At 38.7% G+C, this 26,071-nt stretch overlaps 1 protein-coding gene across 1 annotated transcript in view; it reads left to right on the top strand.

Moving 5' to 3' along the window:
- Positions 1-26,071, top strand: part of ERICH1 (glutamate rich 1) — a 78,445-nt gene that overhangs the window by 31,548 nt on the left and 20,826 nt on the right. The window contains 3 exon segments of the mRNA XM_026033885.1: positions 20,592-20,969; positions 23,075-23,269; positions 25,432-25,609. Coding sequence (XP_025889670.1) covers positions 20,592-20,969; positions 23,075-23,269; positions 25,432-25,609 — 751 coding nt within the window.

Raw genomic sequence — 26,071 nt, 5'->3', positions numbered from 1 at the left:
ACCAAGAGGCAGATTCTCTGTCTTCGCTCTGTTTTGCTTCACTTCAAGTTCAAGGCTTCGTAATCTTTAAGCCTGAGGGAGGCTCCTTTTACAGGGGAGTTGCAGGCTTGAGTTGTGGGTTGACTGCGTACGCTCTCGGCAGGGTGAGGGGCCTGTGACATGTTGCAGAGCCACAGTGCTCAGCACACCGAGGGAAGAGTGTTTCAAGCAGCAAAGGCCACCAGCGCTCCCCTTTCACTGCTAACGGCACTTGTGGAACTGAAGACCTCAGATMAGTGCGTGATGCTTGAGAGCACGGGGACTGCTAGACTGGGCGCGCGAGGCTGCTCCACCTCGACATGGGCCTGGGCCCTGCCTGGCTATTGGTGTGCAGGTGTATGGGGTACACACACACACACAGACACACAGTGATGTATTGTTCACATTTCCAAAAAAAAAAAGTAGCGGCATTTTTTTTTTTTTTTTGCCACAGCATTATACCAGGAATTCATAAGTTATTTTATATTTGATCCTTTAGCCCTTTCCAGGAATCAGTCTCTTGTGAGACAGTTCCYGATAAACAGCTGTGTTTGGCAATATTTAAATTGTGTGTGTGATTTCAGCGTTCTTTTTTAAGGGCTAAGTTACAAGGTACTGTTTATGTATGACTTCCTTATTCCGTACTCTCTCTCTCCCCCTCTCTCTATTAATGTTAATGTTATCTCAGATCACTGCTGAAATTGCTGAGTAGTTGCAAGGTTCCTGCCAGCCCCTGTGGAAGCCTCCTGTCRTGATAATTTTGTGCTGACTGTTGTTTTTCAAAATGTCCAAATAAAACCCACTATGTTTAAAAGTATAAATACAAAATAGATGCCTAAAAATCTCAAAGTACACTGAACTCACAGGCAACAATGTTTGATAAGATCTATATCTGATTTTATTTTCTCTATATACTAAGAGCTCYGGTCTTCTGCTTCCCATACTGTGTGATTTTTAAAATGTGACAGTAACRCCATTCCAACATGCCATTTTCAACAATTTTCCAGAATTGTATACCACTGAAGAACTTAAAATCATTTAGAATATTGCATTAAATTAACTGAAAGAATTACCTGAAAGATTTAAAATTAATTGAACGCTGTAACATGAGGAGCAAGTTAGAAGGAAGCGGTTGTGTTAATGTAATTCCCTGCATTACTAATTCTTGATCAGTCCATTCACCCCTGTACAACCATAGTTAGCTCTGTGATGTACAGTATATATGGTACTTTCCAACCACAAATCTCAAAGTTTTAATAGTGGTCAGTAATGAGTACTGCGTTTAGGTAATGGTAAATTAAAGTGTAAAAGTAAATAGGTGAGAGGCTGCTCAGAGGAAAAACTTTATGTAAACTCAGTTTCTCTCATCTGAGGAATTTAAGCACACGTTTTTCTGAATCTGGCGTCTGAGAGAAAAAGCTGTGAATAAAAACACATTTTTTTTCTGTGCACTCTAAAACTATAGGTAGTCTTCTTATAATTTAGCTCTGTCCTTGCAGAAATTAAAATATGGCTCCCAGTTTGAGTGGCAGATGCTCCTGAGTTGTCAACAGCTTCTGTCCTTCTCAGGTATTTGTCGTGCTCAAAAGCTGTGACCCTTCTGGTAAGGCTGTTCATTAAAGTCTATCCATGATGTTGTTGATGTTCATGGATTAATCAATACGTTGGAAGGCTAGATGTCTATTAGGGTAAGCAAATTTCTCCTCTACAGCCAAGTTCTTTTTCAGCTTAAGTGTGCTTGACATTTTGGAGCTAGTTACAGAGAAAGATGCCACCAACAAATAGAGATGTTGGATAGCGAGGAGGTTATATCTGAAGAGCTATGCACTCAGGTGTTTTACCACTTKAATATCCTTGCTGCAGGTTTTCTGTTTGATAGATGCAGTCACCTTCTTARCACATCACCATAGGTTTCCTTCTGATTTTTTTATTTAATTTTATTTTAATTTTATTCAAATTCTGAAAACAACAATATGTAATCATATTCAAAGAACTTAATCATATATTGTCTTAGGTTTATTTATAAAAAAAAAGACCCTAGCATGTTAATACTTGCATTGTTTTATGCTGTCAACAGTTAAATTATCACTAGAGTTAAAATGTAATTTTAAGAAACCTAAGTCAAATTTGCTAAATTATTGTTGTTTAAAAAAAAAAAAAGTCTCTCCCTAGTTCTGTTTGAATGGGAGATTTCCTTTTTAAATTGACACCTGACTTAAGCATATTCCACATTTCTAATCACGCTTAGTTTTTTGTTGTTTTCCAAGGATTAAATATACGCTGGTGTGCAGAAGCCTGGGTATGTGCCATGCTGCAGCAAAAGCTAGCTGACTGGTGTGTTGTTTTTAATAGAAATCATTTTTATGTACTACCTCCAGTATAGATTATAAACATTAGATATAGCTTGTGCAGTCATTTTTAGGAAACATTCTGAGACTACCAGTCCTCTTAGCACTATTTAGAGCAGTTTCAGTGATCTGTTGAGCATCCAGATGGGAGAAATGAGTAGCAGACATTAAGTTCACAGAGGAGCCTTAACCTCCTCAAGGTGAGTCTGAAATTTAATGCTGCCCACCCAGGATTTTTAAGCACAGAATTGGGCTATCAATCTAAACAGCAAGTATGAATTAAAGTTTAGGTTTACATATAGCACACATCCCAGTGCTTTCTAACCTTCACTGTCTGTAGCTATTTACAACCTTTAAATGCCAATATTACCYGCACTTATATGAGATTGTTACAGAACTCATGCATCAAAGTATTGATCTAGAGTATTTAATGTCACTGCAGATTGGAGCAGCTGTGATAGTTTGCAACATTAAAGTGTCCTTAGCCCTCCTGTTAAACCAAAACATCTGAAAAATGCCTTTGGAAGTGTAATGGCAAATAATTCTGGCTTGGTCTTTAGTTCGGGTTTGTTTGATGATAGGGAGTAAGGCTGACACTAACAAYAGAAAAAAAGTATGTTGAGGAAAAACAAAGATGTGGTATTACGGTATATTCATAATGATTTAGTTTATCCATGGCTGCATGTTAATGATTTAGTAAAGATCTTTGAGTTGTATTTCTGTAACTTTACAAGYAGATATGCTTCCAGAAACTGTAAGTGTTAGTTGACTTTACTTATGTCTTTAAATTTTAACTAAGACTACACGCAGTTGGAACCAAGAAGGCAAATTTGTGCTTAGGTGGCGTAAGAACGGGTCGTAGTATATTCAGCAATGAGTGATTATAAAAAGGTTTCAATATTCTTTATATTCACCAAAAAGCATAAACATGTCTTTATTTTTTTAAAAAAGAGACATGCTTATGCTTTTTGATTAATGCCTTCACCTTCTGCTATACACTTACTTGCCCTTCATGATCTTTTCTTTCTTCCTTATTTCTCCCTCCATGGTATCTTGTCATTTATGTAGCTATAAATCTGGAAGTAACTTCAAGTATATTCAGGCAGTCGAGTTGATGCATGCCAAGCAGGAGGAGAATTAGAGCCTTTATCTCAGTAGCACTTTTTCTTTTATTCCTCTTTTTATTTTAGCCTAAATTACAGTGATTTCGGATGTTCTTGGTTTAAGCATCCCCCTCCTTGTATAGATTGAGCCTCACAGAATGAAGAGACATGGAGAGCTTCTCTCTTCTCTTCTACTTGCCTGCCCTTGAGTTCCCATCTAATTTTTCCAGTGTTGCCCCCRACACGCTCAGCTGCCTTCCCCTCTCAGCTGCCTCTTGTCCCAGTGACTGTGAGCGCGAGTGATGGGCAAGGGGAAGGAGAGGGGAGCACAGCTGGCTCCTCAGCCTCCACGCAGCCTGGCACGCTTTGCAAATAYGACACTGCTCCCTTGTGTTGCGTTTTTGCTTTGATTTTATGAAAAAATCATCAGGGCCTGGGCTTTTGTACTAGGAGTCATGGAGCGGCTGGGTAAAGTTAATATGGTCCTGGGYTAAGGGGCAAGGAATATCCATAGGCTTAGTCTCTGACTCTAGGTCTTTGCTCAAGTCATCACTCTTGTGTTTCTCTTCACCACCTGTAAAAGCAGGAGACTTTCATTTGTTTTGTAGAACTTGAAATTTCTGGTCATCTGCATGATATTTTCATTTTGTCTGTCAGTTGTATATTGGGTTATATGTAAGATTACAATCTCCGCTGCTGCCCAGGAAACTGTTGGTGTTCAACTCAAAATATTGCTGAGAATAGAGTAGAAAGCCAAGTTCTGTCATGAAGGCTTTACAGTCAATATGGCTGAATGCATAGGGAGAATTATGGCAGGAAAATGAATGTGGGCATGGTAGCATATGTATAATATATGCATATTGTGTCTTTGGTGGTGTGCTTATATAAGCATTTAGTATAACGTAGAGAAAAAAAATGCTTTTTACTGCAGGCTTTTAACTATACAGGAATTTKTAGGCTTATGGCCACACATTGCTATAGCTTTCAATAGACCTGCTCCTTTTAGTCTCTGCTTGGGAAATTTTTTGATCTCTGCCTTTAATTCCAGCCCTCTACAGAATTTGCAGATACGAGTCTCTTTAAGGTCCCAGCAACCCTCGATGCCATTGTAACCTGTGCCAAGAAAGCTTTGGAAATAGTCCTCCATCCTTCATTCTTTCCCAATACTTTCATTAGAAACCTTTTGTTTGCCTTTTTCATGCTGTCTTTCTTCCCTCCTTATCCCTGTTGAGTGGAAGTTGGTTCCTRGTTGATAGTTATAGAATTTATCATACATCACTTCAGGAGTCCACCTGCTATAAGGGTCTTCTGTGCAAATATATAGACTAAGGGAAAGAAAGGAGCCCTTTTCTTCCCTGCAGAATCAGGATCATTCAGTATTACAGGATATGAATTGCATGGGCCGCATGTCTCTCTCACCCTCTCCCTTCCCAGGGATCCGTGGAAAGCTGAAAAAGTGGCAGCTCTGTCTGCGTAGCAGAATGGGAGGCATAAATACAGCCTGCAGATTTACTGCTGTAATCTAGCCAAAGTGCACTGCAAACAACCCAAACGCGTTGCAAGGATSCCCCAGTTGCCTTGAACAGCCTGTGCTGGCTGCCTGGAGCCGCTGCAGTTTTTCTTACCGCTGCTGAAGCTGTGTATTCATTTGCTGCCTATATGTRTCATTAGTCGCAGTTCATTTCCAGGCTGCTTTGGCGGTGTATAAACTCAAGCAGGCTTTAGGACCGATTCTGAATCTCTCCTGATAATGAGCAAATCACTTCAGCAGCTGAATCTCTGCCTCACAGCACTTGATGATTTGTATCCAGCTGATGCTGCTCCACCTCAGAAACTCCTCTGTGTGAAATCTGTGGCTCTTCTCATATCTCAGCTGRTACAACCAGCACAGCTGTGCTGAGGTGAGTGAATGTCCCAGTTTACAGCAGCAGAGGACTAGCAGCATGCRAGGGGAGCAGGGAGCTGACCCAACCTATGCTTCATGCAGATATTTTAAACTATGCCTTATAAAGGGAAGGCTTAATTAACACTGCAATATGAAACAGCTTGGATACTGAATGGCAGTGGTAGGCAGAGCGTTGAGCTCCTTGCCTTRGTCTAGCTGGTGAAGTTTTGCATGATGTCCTCACACCTTTTCTGTTTGCTCCTGCAGTACCTCATGGTGAGGATTGATACCTCCTTAAAACTAGCTGTTTCTTGATTAATTGATAGTACTTGGCAAGGGCTTGCATGTATGCCACTGCAAACTATCTTTCTATTGAAGCAGGAGGAGAGAAATACATTTTTCTTGTCATTCAGGCTCTTTTGCAGGATCGTATTTCTTCCTTTATCCCAATGATACCAATCTTCTGCCAATCCAACGTATGTGATCAAGTTGGTTTTTTTTTCTATGTGAACTATAGGAATTATTAATATATTTAAAGTAATGCTATACATTAATGAAAGCTGAATTTATAAATATTATGAACATTAAGAAAATGCCACATAAGTCTAATTTAAAAATGATAAAACTAGTTTTAAGGCATCCTGAGCAGGATGAAAAATGCTGTCTGAGATTATGTCCTAACTATAACCAATACATTCCACCAGTGCAGATTTGTTCAGCACCGTTGTCCATAGCATGTGGTTGTCTGATTTTGGAGCCAAGGCCAAGGTCTGAGTGGAACCCTGGACATCAGYGTCCTAGCACAGCTTGCCACCAAATAAATGCTTCTCACGGGCAAGTGGTAGTTATGGTCTCATAATGCCAGATATATAATTACATAAAATCTTTTTATTAGTAGCTTGAGCAATAGAGTAGCTAGAAAAAAAAGTTAAAAAGTTAAATAAAATGAAGTTCTTGCAGCTCTATCTAACATAATGATTGTAATACATCTAATAAATTTTAAAAAGACATGTCCTGAAACCGGGATAAGCTTGATTCCTTTTGTGCTGTGCCCTAGATGCAACTTAGTTACTTTCTCATCTGAATGGCTCAGGTTTTAAGTGTTTTTACAGGCTATTTCATTCTGCTTGTGTTTTCAGTAGGCACTCAACTCCATTAATATTTCAATATTTGTCCACTGTGTGCAAATGAAAGCGGCCTTTTGCAGCCCAGCCAAGTAAATGCCTCTGATTTTTTCTTCTTGTTGTTTCTTCAAATGTCTTTTGTCTCTCTAAGAATGAGCAGTAAAAAAAAAAACGTTGTTACATGTGTCAGCTTATAAAATACTTTAGCCTGCTGACAAAGAATAAGATACAGTTTACAAAAATGCCTGTGCACTTAGGTTCTTAGGCACTTAGCTGTCAAATTTTGAACATTTTTTCATAAACTTCAAAGTGCTTTATTTGTTATCCATTTTTAATCTTAGTTAACTATTCCCTTGGATCTGTAGGTCCACCTTCATCTCCTCTTCTTTATTGATGCTCGTACAATAAGCTAGTAAGTCTTTCGTTGCTGTTCTTTATAAACATTTATGTTTTGGAATTAAATACAAGATAGCTGAACGGAGTATGCATCTTTATTGAGACCCTTTCCTGAGATAACACGACGTTACTGCACAGTCAGATCAAAGCACTTGTTACTGTGTCACAAGCTGTGTAAAGCAGTACTGCTTATGTTGTGGAAGCCCAAGCATATGAAGATGTAAGCAAGAGTATATGTATGGGACATGGTTGGAAGTGGACATGGAGAGTGCTATGGCAGATGAAGCACAGAGAAGTAGGAGCTGCTGCAGTGCAGGTGTGGGTCGCTCGGTGCCCAGAGCACATCCCTGGTGCACTGGGCCACGTTTGTGCAAGGACCTGAGTCATTCCACCTCTGCACTGTAGCACACTAAGCTTTCATACTAAATCCCTCATATAATCGGTAGAGAGGAAGACATCCAATGAGACGATAACAAGCGATGGTTAAAAAATGTTTTCTGGGGAATTTCTGCCAGGTTTTCATGTGGAAGTTTCTCCTTACCTGCTGCAGCACAAGGTAGTGGCAGAAGGGAATCTCGGGTGAAGTTCTTGCTCGCATATCTCTCCTCCAGTGAGTGAGCGAGTAGGAGAGCGTGGGCTGCCGTCTTTCCTGACCCTGCGTCCCCTGAGAGGCACCTGTCCCCAGGGAGCTGTCTCCATCCAGGTGGCCCTCGTCCGCAATCCTGCTTGGCAGAGATCACTGCTGTGGCACTACGAACACAACAGCTCAACCACCAAAGGCAAACCTCAGCTCATGAAAAGGGCAGAAACCTGAAATGTGTTGCCTCCTTTCTGATTTCACTGAAGACAAGGGGGTCGAGGTGGTGGGAATTCAGCCACTGGCTGATTTCAAACTCTATGTTCCAGTTAGAGCTTAAGAAACTTTTTTTTTTTCCCCCCCCTAATGAGAGATTTGGGTAGCATGTAGACTTACCACAGATTCCTTGGACCTTTTTTGTTGTTGTTGTTTTATTTTTTTAAATGAGTCAATTTGGGTTTTGCCGAGTATTTTGCAGTTCGTTTTTATTCATCTATTTTAATTGTCGTTTGGAAAGAATTTAAACTATGTTGTACTTAAACAAAATTTACTTTTAGGACCTGTATAGAACATAGTTTTTTAATTCATTCTTCATTCTTAAAATATATAACCATCCAGGAGTTTGTATAAAGTATATTGCCCCAGAAAGCAAAAGGAATTGTCTTTACTGTCACAAAAAATATACAATCATTTCTCATATAGTGGATGACCTGTGATACAGCTATAGCAATGAGAATAGTTCAATGTAAAAGTGCCTGGAACAACAGCAGTTGTGTAATATGTAATTGTTCTAGAATAATGAGCTGATCTCTTATATTTCAAAATACTGAGGTAGCCCGACTTTGTCTAATTTGTAAAAATTCCTGAGTTTTTTTKGTTCGGAAAGGGATAAGTAAAGCTATAGTTTTTTGGCTCCAGTCATTTGCAATGAATTTTTGTTGTTGTCTTTTATTATTTTTCCAGACTCAAATTTGCTAATTAATTTTAATTAAGGGAGCTGTGTTAAAAAAAAGTGCTGTTCTCAAACCTATTATAATATATTACAATAAATACCTGTTGCAAATTCTTCAGTGGCTTCCTCCTGGATTTGTGTGAAACACTAACGATCACAGTTATCCACACTGTTTTCTTGTCCTTTAAATTTAGGTTTGCATTTAATTATGCAAACAGTTTATAAAGGTGAGAACTTTATWTTTTTCAAAATCGTAGACTTTTGCCTTTGTAACCCAGGTCAATTGTTTCTGCTAATCCACTGTGGTCCAAAGGTATTTATGGAAAACAGGTGAAACGCTGTGGTCTGTTCTCTGGTTCCATCAAGGTGAACCCATCCATCAGTTGCCTCTCGCTTTTGCTTTTGCAGATTGGAATCAGTCACCTTAAAATTAAGCAAGAGGAATGGTGATTTTTTGTGAAGCTTTGTCTTCCTTAAATCAAAAAACCTCTTTAATGCCAACTATATAATGAAGACCCGCATGGATGCTTACTCTGGGCAATGTCTCCAGACGTTCAATGACACAGTAGTAGAATAGCCTCTTAAATCATAGATACCAAATGTTCTTTATCACCATCTGTAGTCTAACTTATGGAAAGCATAGGGAGGAATCCTAGTGCTGGAGAGCTGCTTTGCTCGACTTCAATTTATTTCTCATTCCATCGCATTTCTTCTGTGCTGCTGGGTATTTCATTTAGGGGAGAACCTCCTGCCTGAGGGTGGCCCTACAGCACATAGGAGTAGGTTCTCTTTGGAAAAGCCTTTTCATTCCTTCCCTGAAGCAATGACGTTTTATGCCAACAAGAGGATTCACCTCCCTCCCAGTGGGATTAATAGTAGTTTCCATCAGCCAATTCACTTAAGCTCAGGAGGTACTCTGCTGGTGATGGACAGCATGTAAGTTATRCATAGATATATCAAAGAGGAGAAAATTATGCATGCTCATAGTGTATCACACATAATCTATAATTTATAGCTATTGATAGCGAAAAATCTGTGAAATGAAAAGAAAAATGAAACTTGCAGTCTGTAAAGGTGCCAGACGGTACTGCAGGTAAATAAAGTGAGCAACAGTATCAGCACTAATCAGGACTGTGTGATCAAAATGTGTGATGGAAAACATTGTGTTTGCAAACTGATGACAGATCCTAAGAATTGCATGAAATATGTCAAGCACAGGTTTTTATGTTGTATAGCAGAGTTATTTCACAGATCATGTCATAAACTGAAGAGTAATAAGCCTCTCTCTGTTATTTGCAAGCAAAAATATTATCCTTTGTTGAGATGTGCATCAGCCTGTATTTTTCACCAAATAATACTTGGCACTTTCCTGAGCCAGCCCCGCAGGTCACTGTGCTTGAATTGCTCTCTTAAGTGCCACTTAAGAGTGCCTCCCGACAAGCAAATGTCAGGAGCGACAGTGGTCCATGTTATCCACATACCGTTTGGCTCTCATGTGCTTTTAAGTATTKGATGTAACAACATAAAACAGCAGATATAGAGCAGATATAGAGGCTGGAAGGGACCTCTAGAGATCATCTAGTCCAACCCCCCTGTTCCATCAGGGACACCCAGAGCAGGGGTGTCATCCAGGTGGGTTTGGAAGATCTCCAGAGAAGGAGACTCCACAACCTCCCTGGGCAGCCTGTTCCAGGGCTCTGTCACCCTCACAGTAAAGAAGTTCTTCCTCACATGCAGGTGGAGCTTCCTGTGTTTCAACTTACACCTGTTACCCCTTGTCCTGTCACTGGCCACCACTGAGAAGAGTTGGACTCCTCCTCCCTGCATTTGCCCTTCAGATACTTCTGCATATTGATCAGACCACCTCCCAACCTTCTCTTTTCCACATTAAATTCACTTAGTCTTTTCTCGTAAGATAGGTGCCCCAGTCCCTTAATGATCTCCGTAGCTCTACGCTGGACCCTCTCTTTTAGTTTATTTTTTTCCTCCACTGTGGTCACTTAAGTTTTCTGCCCCAGAAGGTCATCCGCCCTGATGTCTATTCTAATAAAAATCTAGCTTTCTCTTTTCAAAAGTTGTTTCAGTGTTTTCACGTGCTCATTATGTAAAAGTGCTAGAGCAGGCTGAGCTCCCAGCCCTGGCCAGATCAGGCCCCATCACAGAACACGGTCCAGAATGAACCGAAGTCACTGCCCCACCGCTCACCCAACTATCACCAACCCAGTGACATGTGGTTGCGTTTACTGACTTACAGGACCATCTTGACTGTGGTGCTTCTCATTTTATGGTGTACCTGCTTGTGTGTCTGTATGTATCAGTAGCCTTACATAAAGCAGTCTGTCATTCAGAAATGAATTGCCTGAATATTCATTATTTTTTAAAGGAAATTAATTGATATGTGGCTTAGAAATAAGCTGAACACAGCCCCTGTAACACCCATGTTTTTACAAAACCGCCTGGATGCCATGTTAAATTTAAAGTAAATCACATTCAAGATCCAAAGACACCTGGATTAAGGAAGTATTGCAAAATAAAACACTGGGAAGGCTTGTGTTCTTTCAGATTTCTTTTTTTCATCATATTTTGAAATGGGATTTACTGATACAACTGTATAATTAGTTGTAGTTGTATCATCATAAAAGCCCTATTATATTCTGGATTGAATGTGACTTGTTATTGGACATTGCAATTTTTCTTAATCTTTCATATAAAGAATATAAAACATTGCAATAACTGAGTGTCACGTTTAAGTGTCTGATAACTTTGATAACTAAAATTGGTAAGTTAGGGCAGCATCCTAGTACTGAGAAACTTTGTTTTGTTATTTCAGAATGTAGTCTTGGACTACAGTTTAGATCTTGTCTTTAGTACAATTTGGTGACAAAGGAAAATGTATACATTTTCCGTCAGATTGCTTATCCTCCAGCAGTCTGAGGTCCTGTAGTCCAAAAAATCTTCTTACATTTTACTGTAACTTAGCTGGCAAATTTTAAAAGAAAATTTTAAATGTCAATCAGGATTTTAAGATGGAGCTTTTCTCATCTTTTCAATTATGATTCTAAGCAAGGGGAGTATTTAAAGTAAGCATTCACTGAAAACCAGCTCTGAAAAAAATAGGATTCTTTTAAAAAATCTTTGAAATGTAAATATGTGGTCTGCAAAATTAAAGAATGTGTTTAAGTGTACACGTAATATGKTGAATATTTTTAGTCAAAATTTTGCAAATCTCACCCCCTCTTGTCCATGGWAATCCTGTCTGTTCACATGCAAGGACATAATCTTATTAGCCAAAGACTAATAAGATTTCCATATTTAGTATCACTTAGTCTTTGCAGCTACTTAGCTGTAATAACTACAGGCAGCCTTAGAACATTGGAGTGTTTCTTCTTTGGTAGCCTTCAGAGCTGTCACTAGTTGTCCTGTTCTTTCATGGTTGTGAATTTGTTCAGCTCTGTGAATTTGTTGGGTTTTTTTGTTTGTTTGTTTGCTTGTTTGTTTTGCTCAAACTTAGATGAGTGGTTTTAGGGAGCACCATTGGGATGTACCATTGATCCCATTTAGGAAAAGCAGAGTGATACCTCTATCTAGAGGTGACCAAGCAACTCAGATTGATTGCAGATAACCACCAAAGAAAGCCAAAATGAATGAAGAAAATGAGCTTAAAATTAAAGAAAAAAATAATTCAAAATTCAAAATATTTGCTCTCATTTAAAAGCAATTGAATATCTTTAAAATTAAGTCACCAAAATTATGATAGCGAATTTGTCATTTGCAGTTTCCTTGGAAGCTTTGTCGAGCATGGCTTTCRGCATAAAGCGACTCAGGAGGCCCAAAACATATTGTCAACATAAATTTATTCTTTGGAATCATTTCAAATATTTCCTGGATGCCTTAGATCAGTGTGCTTGTGTACGGCATGTACATATCAAAAGGGAAAGCAAGCGGAGAGCCTGTTTCATCCTGCTTCCAGCTGGGATTGCAAATGCTCCTAGCTGTGCACTGAGAGACATCAGAGCAGACACACATGTAATGGGAGACTTGGTTCTCTGCCTTTGCAGGCTAAGAGGCTGGCAGGGTGCTGTGGAGTCYCAGTGTTTGGACACAACCAAGAACCAAGCCAGTGGACAGGGAGGGCTATTAAAGGAAATACAACTCTTGGCCTGGTGCTGCATGAGGTTAGATTCGGTGCTTCAGAAGAGCAACTCACTGCAACTCAAGAGGAACCGTCACCTACTTAGGTTCAACATCCTATTGAAACAACAAGAAGAAAAAATCACAGTTGTGTTCTACACAAAAATAAAGATACTCACTAAAAACAGTCTGAGCAGGTCAACTAAGAGAAAGAAGTTGTTCCGCACAGTGTGGAAGCTACTTAAGGACACCGTATGGGAAGTGGGCCGTCGCCCACCACCTGTCATGACAGGCTGGAGGAAGAAGCAAAAGGAAAAGCAGAGCTAAAGAACAGAGCCAAGGACGTCGTTAGAATCAAGTAGGTAGCCTTCCAAGAGCTGAATTCACACCCCAATGACATTCATTGTAAACAGATTTTAATGTAAAAGTACGGTAAGGCAGGCCAAAGAACGTTTGGGTAATTAGTGCAAGTAATCAAAACTAATACTAAGTTTTACATCTCTGGCATCATAATCTGTCAAGCTAAAGGATCATGAGGTAGAAAGAATAGAGAAACATGTTGCAGAGAAGCTAAATTAATTCCCTGCACTGATTTTATCTGCAGAGGAAACTGCAGAGACCCTCCCAAAGGAACTGCAGAAACTTCCTTTGGGGGATTTTTCACAGGCTATGCCAAATTCAAATGACTTAGAGGTCATGGAACAAAAGGAATGTTAAAATCACAAGCACCAGACTATGTTCACCTAAAAACGATAAGAGAAAAAATCCTAAAGAACTGCCARTGATGTACAACCGCTTGCTTAAAATTGACCTGTTACCAGAAACTTGGAGGCCATTCAGAGTGATGTCAGCTTTTAGGAAAGGTTTTTAAATCATCAAGGAACTACAAGCTTGTAATTCTGGTATTTGCCTTTGACAGTTTTGCACAATTTATAATACAAAGTAAGAATCATGGATGCCAAAATAACTATGATTTACTTGGGAAAGACCAACATAAATTTTGGAAAAAGGAAATCAGCAATTACCTTGGAATTCTTTGAAGAGCCAGGAAATATGTGGATAAGGGTGATCCAGCTGTTGTGGTTTACTTGAATTGCAGCAAAGTTTTTGATAAAGGCCCTCACAAAAGCCTTTTAAGATGTAAGCATAAGAGAGATGGTCCTAGCGTAGATAAGTAGATGAGTAAAACAGAGCAGCTCTCAAAATAGAAGGAGACACAACTGGAGGCTTATGTTCAATTAATTCTGTAGTCAAAAAGCCTGAACAGTGAAGTCAGGTTTTGGAGAAGGAAGATTTTTTAATGATGCAGAGATACTAACTACAGTAAGGCAAGAGATGGCTGCAGTGATAACTCAGATTGAGTAATTAAAACAAAAAGGCAGATGAAATTCATTTTAGATGTTTGCCAAATGATGCACTTGGGGAAAAAAGCAGTCAGAGTTCACATGGGAATAATTGGATCTGAGGTGACCATTTCCAAACAGGAATAAGATTTTGGAGTATGATAAACAGTTCTGTGAAAACAGCTTTTGAGCATTCAATAGTAGTCAAAAGGCACATCATACACTGGGAATTACTACGGAAAAGGGTTCAAAACAAAACCCATCATTGTTCTGCTATATAATTCTGCAGTTCTCGTTGTGATTGCTGTGTGTGGCTCCCGCTTGAGATGAGTTACAGTGGTTGGTGGGGGGTGGCTCTGATCCAAGTGGCTCTTAGGCCAGGGGGTTGCCATAGCTTTTGAAAAAGAGGAGTTCACATGTATATAAAGTGAGGCAAAGTTTAATTAGAAAAGTATTATAGACAGTGTGATGCTTATTGTTAATTATTAATTACTTATTATTGTCATTCCTATTTATTGGATTTACTGTAAGTCATTGTAAGTACTGTACTGTACTGTACTGTACGGATTTACTGTATGTTCTGTTGTCATAGCCAGTGTACATGCAACATTTACTTATTTTTCAAGTCTTCGTATGAATGAAACTAAAGAACAGACAGTCTCTATATTGAGCAACTTGCAATCTTTCGCCATTTTCTTCCATGTCAAAAGTGTTGTAGGTGACTAAAACCACTAAAGGGCTTTTTTTTCTGATTGCATATGATGATTTGAAATGATTGCAGAAAAAAAAAATGAAAATACTAAATTCTACTGTTGTGCTCCTGAAATCTTTCTGATATTACTCACATCCCAATTGGCCATTACATTTTATTGCATCAGTTAGCAACAGTTTTTCTCCCTTAGTCAATTTATAGCATGTTGTTATTTTAAGCTGCACTATAAATAACATTTTTTTTTCTCTTGAAAGATCCTAAGCCAAAATGAAATTATTTTGCATTGGCTGCTTGGTGCACCTTGGAAAATTCATGTAGTATATAATGATCAGGGAGAGAGAAAAAAAAGTTTGGATAAAAATAAGGAAAGAGGAACATGTCCTTTTTCATCTGAGCAGAACAAAATTGGCATGAACAGCCTCCAAAAACCTGCTGTAGGAGTTGGTCCTTGAAGAAGCACAGGAGAGCCAGCTGCCGTACTTGAGTCACGATGAGCACATTGTCAAGGAGATCCATAAAGGTCAGAGGAAGTCCCCTTGAATATCATCTCCTCAGTCTGCGTTATCTCCACTCCTCCTTTTGCTGCGCTGAGAGGTTTGTTCTGTGTTTAGAGGCCAGATTTTTGAAAACCCCAGCATCGCCAGCATTGTCAGTTTATTTGCAGATACCTTTCCAGGTGTTTCAGATGCCAAAAGCCAGATATTTCAGTTTTGCTGCAGAATTTTGTATACCCTAACATGCTGCCTGCTGGACTCTCCAACCTAATGAAACGGAGCCCTATTTTATTTTGTCCTATGCGATGCCTTCCTGATCATTTCCCATCTGCTTTTGCCTGAAGGAATTGAAATAATGAACTGGTGCAGTTCACAGCTCATCTTCTCAATCATGTAGTTGCCAATTAGTCTGAAGGGAGATGCCATTGAAGGAAGTAGTTACAAAGCCTGTTGCTCATAGCTTATCTTGAGCTTTGTGTTTAGTCTCTGTGTTTTCACCTGCTCTTGTGATGCATATGGAATAATATTACTAATTCAATAGCAGTTTATAAAATCAATATGTAGGCCTACAGAGCYTACAAATCATTCCTTTTTTTTTCTTAAAAATACTATGCATACTGTTTTTTGGCTTTTATAAACTAAATCTTCCATTGCGTTTGAAGGCCTTTTTTGGCATAGTTGTGCCTCTGCTCTGGTTAGGGGATGTGCAGTCTAAACAGAGAAAACTTGTTAACGTCTCAGACCAGACCAGGTAAGTTGTTAGTAGATGACTTTTGCTTGTAACCTTCTTTTTCAGGCTGCTCACTCCCACTTCAACATCATCCTCTCAGTCAGACTAGTGTGACTGTGCAGCTGCGTGGTGAACTGGATCAAGGAAGTAATCTCAGTTAAAAATAACCCTGCCAAAGAAAGAGTAACACCAAAGGAAATGGTTATTTTTAACTCTGAACATTTCCTTAGGAGGATGTCCTTATGAAGGCTAAAAAAAATACTTGTCAAAATATGACCATGTCTGGAAAACGTATGTGGGCTTTCTGTCTTGAAAACTTTCTTCAGATCTGACAGAGCGCACCACATGCAGACTRAACAGGTTAGATACAGTAATTTTAGATAATCTAATTATGTATTAGAGTGCTTGTGGTGCAGAGATGAGTGTTAGGAGAGAGAGGGGTAACAGGCCATTACAGAAGAGAGGGAGAAAAAGAACCATTAGCTCTGTGGGATTAGGACAAGCTGCAGTTGTGGCTATTGTTACTGTGGTCCAAAAGCTGATGTTGCTATCAACCTTACTGAAGTATATATTAAACATGTTATTAAGAATGCTTGTGTGTACATTCCCTCTATTCATTATGATTAGGTTTTCTTTGAAATAACAAATCTCTGCAGTCAGGAAAGTTATTAAAACCGAATGCACATCTAGTGAAGGTTTATCAAGCCTCCCTGCTGATATGAAATGTAGTGAATTAGTCAAAAGTATTTTTTATAGACATCTGTAGAGTTTTGTTAATTGGTAAAAATTAGTTGATGTGCTCAGTATTAAGAAGTACCTTCTTCCATATTGCTAAGATGATTTTTGTAGAAGAGACTATTTCTTTCCCGTTGTTAAAAGAAACCAGTCTAATTTAATCATCGACATCTCTTCTATGTCTTCCTTAATGGAAGGAGAGAAGTAGAAATGGACACCTTCAGGGTACAGTTTCTTCTCAGRTGATTTAAAATGAGGTGAGTCACTTTGTGAAGAAGATGAGCTCTSTTGCTTTATCAGACAGAGTAATAGTCTAAGCATGCACAGGGTACTTACTGTTCTAACTAGCTGTTAGAACAGTACATGAGGTGATGACCTCTGAATGTTTCACAGAATCACAGAATGGTTGAGGTTGGAAGGGACCTCTAGAGATCATCTAGTCCAACCTTCCTGCTCCAGCAGGGACACCCAGAGCACGGGGTACAGGGTGACGTCCAGGCGAGTATGGAAGGTCTGCAGAGAAAGAAACTCCACAACCTCCCTGGGCAGCCTGTTCCAGGGCTCTGGCACCCTCACAGGAAAGAAGTTCTTCCTCACCTGGAGATGGAACTKCCTGTGTTTCAACTTGTACCCATTACCYCTTGTCCTGTCACTGGCCACCCATGAGAAGAGTTTGGTCCCCTCCTCCCTACATTCTCCCCTCAGGTACTTATACACATTGATCAGATCTCCTCTTAATCATCCTTTCTCCTGGCTGAACAGGCCCAGCTTGCGTAGTCTTTCCTCATACAAGAGATGTTCCATTCCCTTAATCATCTTGGTTTCCCTCCGCTGGACTCTCTCTAGAAGCTCCACATCCCTCTTGTCCTGGGGAGCCCAGAACTGCACCAAATACTCCAGCTGTGACCTCATCAGAGCTGAGGAGAGAGGCAGGATCCCCTTCCTCAATATTTCATTTATAAGTCCACTGTGTGGGTTGTGACTTGAACATTTTGCCTAATATTTCTTTTACAACCCATGTTTATATTTTAGCATAGTTGTTGGGTAGTCTTGGTGTCTGTGTAAGTGTACAGTTCTTGCRTCCCATTGAGCTCTTGGATTCGATGTTTACTTCATGAATGGGAATTCATTAAGTTTGCGGAGCTGTTGGGAAAGCAGGTGTTTACATTTTTATTGTTTGTTTTTGCAGCTGCTCAAATTAATTGTATGTCTCCTTATTCTTGTATGAGAAAAGAGAAAAAGCTCACGTTATTAATTCTTTGTTTCAAGACGGATAATCCGAGTCTTTCTGGAGTTTTTTCTGTGATAGCTTCTGTGAGAATCTTGTTCTTTTCTACCAAAGTCTTATAGTGTAAGAGTTGTGCTAAGAAATTGGATGTTGCAAGCATGAAGAGTGCCACAGATGTATGAAATAGGGAATTGCTTTGTAATTTTATTCCTATTATATTCCATCCTATTTCTTATCTCACTGAACAAGCTGCTTGCTATTCACTGATGCCCAATGAGCAAATATTTTCATTGAACTTTCTGTACTGAGGCCCAGGTCTGGTTTTTGTTTTGCTTTTCCTGAATTGATAGCAGTTCATTCTGACCCTAGCAATGAGTTGTGCAGATTAATCCCTTATGTGCGCATTGCTTTGCATATATCAGTGTTTAACTTCATCTGTTCCTTCATGTCAAATTACTCCTACACATGGCACGGTATTGGAGTCCAGAATTTGATGACTGACCAAGGGGGAGAATTCTTGAATAATAAAAGCAGAATTTTAGTCCTRCTAAAGAGATGATAAAATGTTGAGGAAAGAATAACAAAAACTGCTAAAGAGCTGTCAGTTTTACTGCTGAAGATAAACTCTCGGGTTTGATTTGTTTTCTGTGTTGAAGGAAGCTCAGCACAGTTCTGATTTCTCCTCAGTCATATAATTCTCTCACTAAAATTCATATGAGATGTCTGCATTCATTCTGTCTCTTGACAGCTTCCCCCCACTATCTTCATATCTTCTGGGATAAGGAAACTTTTGGACTTGACTCAAAACTTATTGTCTTCAGACCTGTTCTTCCTTCTACATGGTTTTTTGAAGTTCCTTCACACGTGTTGAAGGTGCCTGGCTACACAGTATGCCGTACTTGTGCTGAGATTCAGTGGCTTGTGGTTGCCTAGAAAGTGTGTTGGCCTCCTTGTTGTCTACACAGATCAGAGCAGCTCTGTTACCATCAGTTCATCTAAACGGTCTCTGAGGGCCTTAGGGACCAATGGATCTGTGTTTAAAGTAGAACTCATCTATTATAACACAAAGACTGCCGTGAGAATCCAAGTTAGGTCTCAAGATGAAACATTGATGCTTTGTTTATGTTATCTTTCACCATTCATATCTGCCTTCAGCTCTGGTATTTTACTCCTGCATGACTACACAGACGTTATTTTTCCTACATCCCATATGTCTAAAATGTATATAAAGATGTTTAGCTCAAATGCCATCCATGTGAAACGCTCTATAATGTGGGTACAAGGTGCTGTTCGGTGCATCTTTAGCATGCTATGGTGTTCAATTACAATGCAGCAAATTTATTTTTATACAGTCTCCTTCATAGAAAATATGGAAAATTGCTTTGCAGTGAGTCATCTGTCAGCTAAAGAACTAAAAGTCTTCTAGTGATATTTAGGGAGGGAAAGTGGCTCAGAGCTGACAGAGTTCAAGACAGAAAAAGAATCAGAAATGAAACTGGGAGCCTGCAACTTGCAGAAGATAGAGGCAAGGACGGGTTGCGGGGAGCAGTGATGAAAAAGCCAAACAAGTTGAAAATGTCAGAGGTAGTTTGGGAGAATTTGCAGATTATTTGGAAGCCAAGAGTTGGGCTTCATGTGCTGGATTATTTCAGTGTTGGGCTAAGGAAGACTCTTTGCCTTAAGGAGAACAGGCTAAAGCCAGGTAAATGGGAGAATCAGGCTCAGGACATAAAGAGGAATTTAGAAATGTGCAGGCAGAGGTTGGGGAAAGGACAAATGGATTTGCTTTCTAGAGCAAGACATTAGAACAGCTCTGGGCTCTGTGATATTTGAATGGGTGAGGATTTTGTTAGACCATAAAAGAGAGAATTTCAGTTAATTGGACAGGAAATTATTATAGGCATAGATAAGGATTTCAGCAGCAGTGCAGCTGAAGTGAAGATGGATTTTGGCAGTCTTCCCTTGCTGGTGACAGGAAGCCCTGCACGGAGAAGTGCCTGTGTGGGGGAGAGGAAGCTGGTTCAGGGTCAGGCATGACTGAAGAATTTGCTTCTGCATACAGTGAATATAGATAAAGAAGCCCAAAATCTGACTCAGAAACTCAAGAGACTCAGAAACTAAAAGAGTTAACTGGTAAGGGAACTGTAAAGTAGCACGGGAACAGCAGAGCTAAGTCAGGCAGTTAGGAAGATCAGAGATTACTCGCCAAGGGTGATGATGCCAGCGATGCCCCATAGAGTTGATGTCTAAAGCTGAGCTAGCAGCAGGATGTCCCAGAGGAAGATGGTGTTTGCAAAGGGGAGAGGAGACAAATCAGGAACAGATGCCTGGTGTTTTTAAGGCACACTGCTGTTGTGGAAATACRTGCCAGGGTTTTACTGTAAATTATATGGTGCTTTCTTGTGTGCTTGGTTGAGTCTAGCACCTGGTATTGTGGGCCTTTTGGGAGGCCTCCCTTATCCTGCTCTCTCCGCCTGGRTAGCTCTGCCCGTGCTTTTTGCCCTGGGAATTCTTTTGACCTCACTCTGTGCTGTGCTGGTGTGTATATTAAGAAGTTAAACATGATGTGAAGTAACTAGCTCATAGAAAAATACCGTCTTCATTAAGAGCGGGAGGGAAAAGAGGTTGTCTGCTTGGTGCTCTCAGAAGAATTTGCCTTGACACTCCAGTACTGAAAGGCATTTTAAGTATAGAAGTTTAGAGGCATGCAGACATCCAAGAATTTGAAGGGAGTAATATTTCATTGTATGCAGCTCCCAAATGCTTATTACAGATCTTCTTCTTTACAACTATTGTATCTCTTTTGAATCTGCAGAGGAGGAATATCAAGGACAAACCAAGAGAAAGCGCGTTCGAAGGAAGAAACAAAAAAGCAGTTTGAAAAACCCTAATGATTTACATGGAGAACAAACAGAATCTGGAATTCAAAAGACTCCTTTGCAAGATAATTTACAGCGGCAGCAGATAGACAACCCCAAAATGAGCAAAAACAAAAAGAGGAAAATGAAAAAAAAGCGACAAAAGGAAAAAATGAGAGCAGCTGGCTTGCTAACAAAAACTACCGGTGTAGATTTTACATACCAGCCTGATAAAACCAGCACTGAAGAAGGAGCAGACCTTAAGGACATAGATGAAAAGACACATAGCATTCTAGACTTCTTACAGGCAACACAACAAATTTATTTTGCTGACAGTATGTACCACTCTCTCCTTTCTTTTCATGAGCAGGACAGCTTTGAAAAAAGTATATATATTCTCATTATTTCTTTATAATAGGCCAGATTTATTCGGGAAGTATCTATTGAACTTGGCATGGAAATAGAGGTTTAGCAATAGTTCTGTCCTTAGCTCTTTAAATGAATATGTATCAGCATAAAAAAACATGATCCTAATATCATTGTTTATCTTCTTTGAAAATATAGATAATATTGCTTTCTCATTTTTAAAACATTCCAGTGCACTTTGGGTAAATATAGTGCTTAAAGTGCATTTGCTTGCCCTGCAAGCAAACATCCAGAAGGATTATTTGATTTCAAAAAACAAATAATCAGGAGGGCAAAAGTAGTTCTAAACTTCTGTCCATTTCCATTCATTTCTATTGAAATCCCTTTCAAAGATAATGATATTTTAATGATAAGTATASTCATTATCTGTACATATACAACATTATGTTGGTATCATCTAGAATTAAGTACATTTTCTTAAGGGCAAACTCGTGTTTTCTTTAATTGCTCAGAACACAGCCTTAAAATTATAATTATAATGTGAAAACAGGGGGAAAAAACAGTGAAGACCTTTCAGAACACATGGTCTTGACTGCCTTTGTGGAGCTGAAAGGAAAATATTAAATAACTTACCTACTTGTTCATCTTAATTCAAAACTGTCACTCCTTGTCTTAGATTGTCTAAAATTTATCTTTAGACTACCTCACAACTTTAAGAAATCTATTAAGGTAACATCAGGCTTTTCATGTTAATTTTTCTCAAGATTTATAGATAAAATTGTCTTTACTTACTGTTAAAATATTCTGCTATGTCAGGTTTTCCCACTAAGCCTAGCACCCAGGAGTCAGCTTCCTTTAAGGGCTCAAGTCTTTTCATCGCCAAAAATAAAAAATGTTGCTATTTCAGTGTACGTCAAAGTAAGTGGAAACTAAATGACTTGCATTTGTGTTAGTGGAATTCCAGAGTAACTGAGTAAAGTTGTCGATGTGGTCAAGAGAGTCCTGCTGTTAACGCGCGAGGCGGCAGCGGCCGGTGCCTGCAGACCTGTTCAGCCACCACCTCCCGCAGGCCTGGTTAAGGTGAAGGTTTAGCAGTGGTTGACAGACTGACAAACGCTGCTGTCAAACCCGCAGCTCAAGTTAAGCTAATGAGGCCCTTGCGATCCACAGAGATACGCTGTCTGGTGAAAGCAAATGCAGCTGCAGATGAGATGTCACAGCCATAAATCAGAGTGTGACTAACTGGCTTCTTAGGCGGATCCTACTCCACATGCAAAGTTCTGCTCTTTGCCTTGCCTAGGCGAGTGATTTGAGCACTCCCCACTTATTAGATAGAATCGGAAGCCCTTGTTTTAATAACATTTGCAAATAGTCACCCTGAATATTGTGCTTATGTACATCGTGTACATATATAAGAAAGCTGAATTGGAAATAATCCATTCTTACTATTTGATTTGTTAATAAAAAGCAGAAAAATGTAACTTTAAAGGTAGTCTGGTTAACGGGACAGATATTGTTATTAGAAAGGAAGAATAAATCTGTACGTTAGCACAGTAATAACACTACTGTGTCCTTTCCTGCTGTATTGCATATTCAAATACACAGTTCTAAAAACATAAAAAGTGCAACAGCAAGATAATTAACTGCCTCAGAAATGCTTTGTGTTATTTCCCTATAGTTATTCCCTGTCTCCATATGTGTATGCATTTTTATAATAAATAGTACATAGGAGACAAAGATAGAGCGCTGAGGCTGTGGTACGAATTCTTCATCACACCTTATTCATGCCCTAATCTTAAAGCCTTAGATCTCTTACTGTCTTGCTATTGCATTCCTTTCTTTATGAGTCCAGTTGCCCCTTATACTTTCTGTATTTAGTACATTTCCCCACTTTTTTTTTTTAAATATCTTGCAGAAAATGAGAAGAATAGACTGCCTTTTAGTATGTGGTGTTTGGTTATAAGTTGTAGTTTAAAAAAAGAAAAAAGATACTGTCTTTTAAAGTAAATATCAATAGGAAAATTCCACATGCCCATTCAGTATTTCTAATCCAGCCTTCCAATTGTTTGTCCAGATAAATCGGAATGCACAGATCCAGCTGTAAATTCAGCAGMTGCCCAAGAGCTTTTACGATATCTTGAATCTCGCAGGATGGCTTCCTCGGACGTGACTCTCCTACACCAACTGAAATCCCTTGTATTGCTACAGGATGTTGCAAGATTGAGGAATGCTTTGCAGGAATTCCAGGAACATTCCCTGATGCCTCCTGGTACGTACCATTCACTCGTATTCTTTCACTGATGTTCTTTTCTGGGTTGATTAAAATTCAGATTTGTCACACTTTTTTGTATAAGGGAGTGGGAAGCTGTCAATAGYTACGTGGTAGTGAAAGCATGATTATACAAAATTTGAACGTATGTTTCTCTATAGGAAACAGTCATTTGTTGCCTTTTTTCTTCTTACCAATGGAGAAACTTTTCATACTCTTCAGCAGCTGCAAAGTACATGATCAGTGAGATTCTTAAAACACAATGTTTCTTCAAATCATAATGAATTTAAGATTCAAACAAGTTTAATTTTCCCTTTTTCTCTAGAAATTTCTCTAGAACTCTAGATTATTTTTAAATGTTAATCACTGCAATGAAGCTGTAAGTTTTTGAGTAAGTTTTCCACTTACTCGGTTTAGGTTTACTTTTAAATGCATAAGCATCAATAAATCCCATTATTTCATTCTTATTTAGTCACCCACTTGGGTTCTTTAAAACCTAAACTTCACATGCTAATATTTAATTGCAGTTTTCTTCAACTATAAATGCTAGTTTAAAATTGCTTATTAAAAAAAAAAAAAAGAAAAAACATTACTGAATTTAAAGAACAAAATAATAACMATGTCATTTGTGAAAAGAGAAATCATTCTGTTACTAGCTTCTTTGTGACCCAATAATTTTAATAGAATTCCTTCTTGTACTGTTACTTGTTTCTCAAATGTGGGCAGGATCAGTATGGGTTCCATAGAAGGTATATTTTTTTTTCTCTCAGCAGTCATCATTTAAAACATCATTATTGTTTGTCGKTAGTTCATTTGTTAGCATCAGCCAAATCTACATAACGTACTAAATATTCTTACTTCCCAGAGAATTCAATTAGATTTGAGAGGCCAGAAAGAGAATCTCATCAATTTTATGTAGTTTTCTAAGTCTTTTGTAAAGTAATAACTCACATTATCCAAAAGCACTGAATACAGCAGAAATTCTGTAGGTTTTGCAGCCTTTGGATAAGCTGCTGTGTTTACTTCTCTTTAGTGGAAATAACAAGTTGAAGAGGGAAAAGAAAATTAGAAGCAAATTAGAAACAAATCCATGCAAATAGCCAGATTTGCTAATATGTCACTTCARAAAAAGCAGAAAAGAGCTTTATGAGTGATTTTTTTTTTTAATTAAAATTCATTTGATGCTGCTGCTGAAACAGAAACAGCCTGAAATGGTTTACTCTTCCAGTTGATTTTTCTGCTGGTGACTTTTATTTTTGATTTTTGTTCTGAAGGCTCAATTCTAATCTCAAACCTGCTGTAATTGAGTTGATAGGATGCCCATGAGGCACAACGTAAGTAAGAGTTACGAAGCAGTTGCCAAGAAAGTTGTAAGAAGTTCGGTGGTAGAGTTTACAAAAAAAAAAAAACACAGAAAGAGGAAATTGGTAAGGAGAAAGATGCAGAAAATTGTCCTTCTTATAAATAAATTTATTTATTTATATCTCCTTCATATGGAGAGTCTATTTTGCAGACCACAACAAGTAGCACAGTTACTGCATATCAGCATGTCAGCAGGCCGGATGCCCAGGGACCCTAATATGATACAAATTAACAGTTGTTTTGAATGAGATTTCAAAGAGAATGAAAGAGGAAAGCTCTGTTAGAACAACATTATGGAACCACATTAAATGTCATGTCATTAAAAATAAGAGTAATTAGATAATCTGTGGATTAAGGCATTTGGGGTTTTTTTTTGCAGTTGCCTGTATGTGACAGCACAGAAAGAKTTGCTCTTCACAGGGGCTTCCAGGTGCTACTATAATATTAATAGTAATGGCTGAAATCACTCTCTAGACAGAAAAGAGAATGGAGGAGATCACAGACTTTTAGCCTTATCCATGTGGCTGTGTCATTTCAATCTTCTCTTTTCTGAATCATTGAATAATATATTAGGACMTTTCACAGTCTAGGACCAACAGTGGATCTCCTGCAAACGGCTGGCCTGCAAAACATGTGCCCATTTTTCTAGGAATTATTAATATGTATCAATCTCCAGTGTCTGTTTTGTTTTACTGAAATGCTTCTATCAAAAGGAAACAACTGTTTACACAACTGCTTTTCTTTAATGTTCAAAAATGTCTTAGAGACATTTCAGGAATAATTTGTTTTCTTCATTGCAGATCATATCAAGATAGTCTCCTCTCTGTTTCACTACTGGATTACAGATATCCTTCCTGTGCAGAACAGGAAATAAATGGCCTGTGTCCATATGTGCGAGGTTAAATGTAAAATACGAACTCTTACCCAAGTAGCAATTGCTCAGGAAGAGCAGAGTCGGTTTGCATCCTACACACACAGGTAAATTAATTGTTTTTCAGTGTTACTAACTACAGAAAACAATAAATGGGATAAAACCACATGGGATTTTTGTGCATGGTTGGTCAAGAACATTCATATGTTGCATGGCCTGAGTCTGTAGTTGGCCAGTATGTTTATTTCCCTCTAGGGTAAAGGCAGTAGCTGGACTCGTTAATATATCACAAAAGTATTTCAAGAAGTTTATTTAATGTATATGTTTATATGTGAGTGGTTTCTTTCTTGAAGTTTTATTTCTTGACTTTTCTTGTTTATCTTGTATACATTTTTGTTTGTGAACAGATATTTTTAATATTTAAACTGAAGCAAAGATACATCTGAGGATTGTATTTTTGCTCAATAAACTGCTAAATTATGGAAATAGATAAATTTCTGGGTCATGCAGATACTTTTTGGAATGGTAAAGGAATTTGGATTCCATGTTCAATAGTTTCCATTGCACTG

This window comes from Nothoprocta perdicaria, unplaced genomic scaffold (assembly GCF_003342845.1).
Source record: "Nothoprocta perdicaria isolate Ctin4 unplaced genomic scaffold, notPer1 scaffold_136, whole genome shotgun sequence".
NCBI lineage: Eukaryota > Metazoa > Chordata > Aves > Tinamiformes > Tinamidae > Nothoprocta > Nothoprocta perdicaria.
This window is presented reverse-complemented; position numbering and strand designations above follow the sequence as displayed.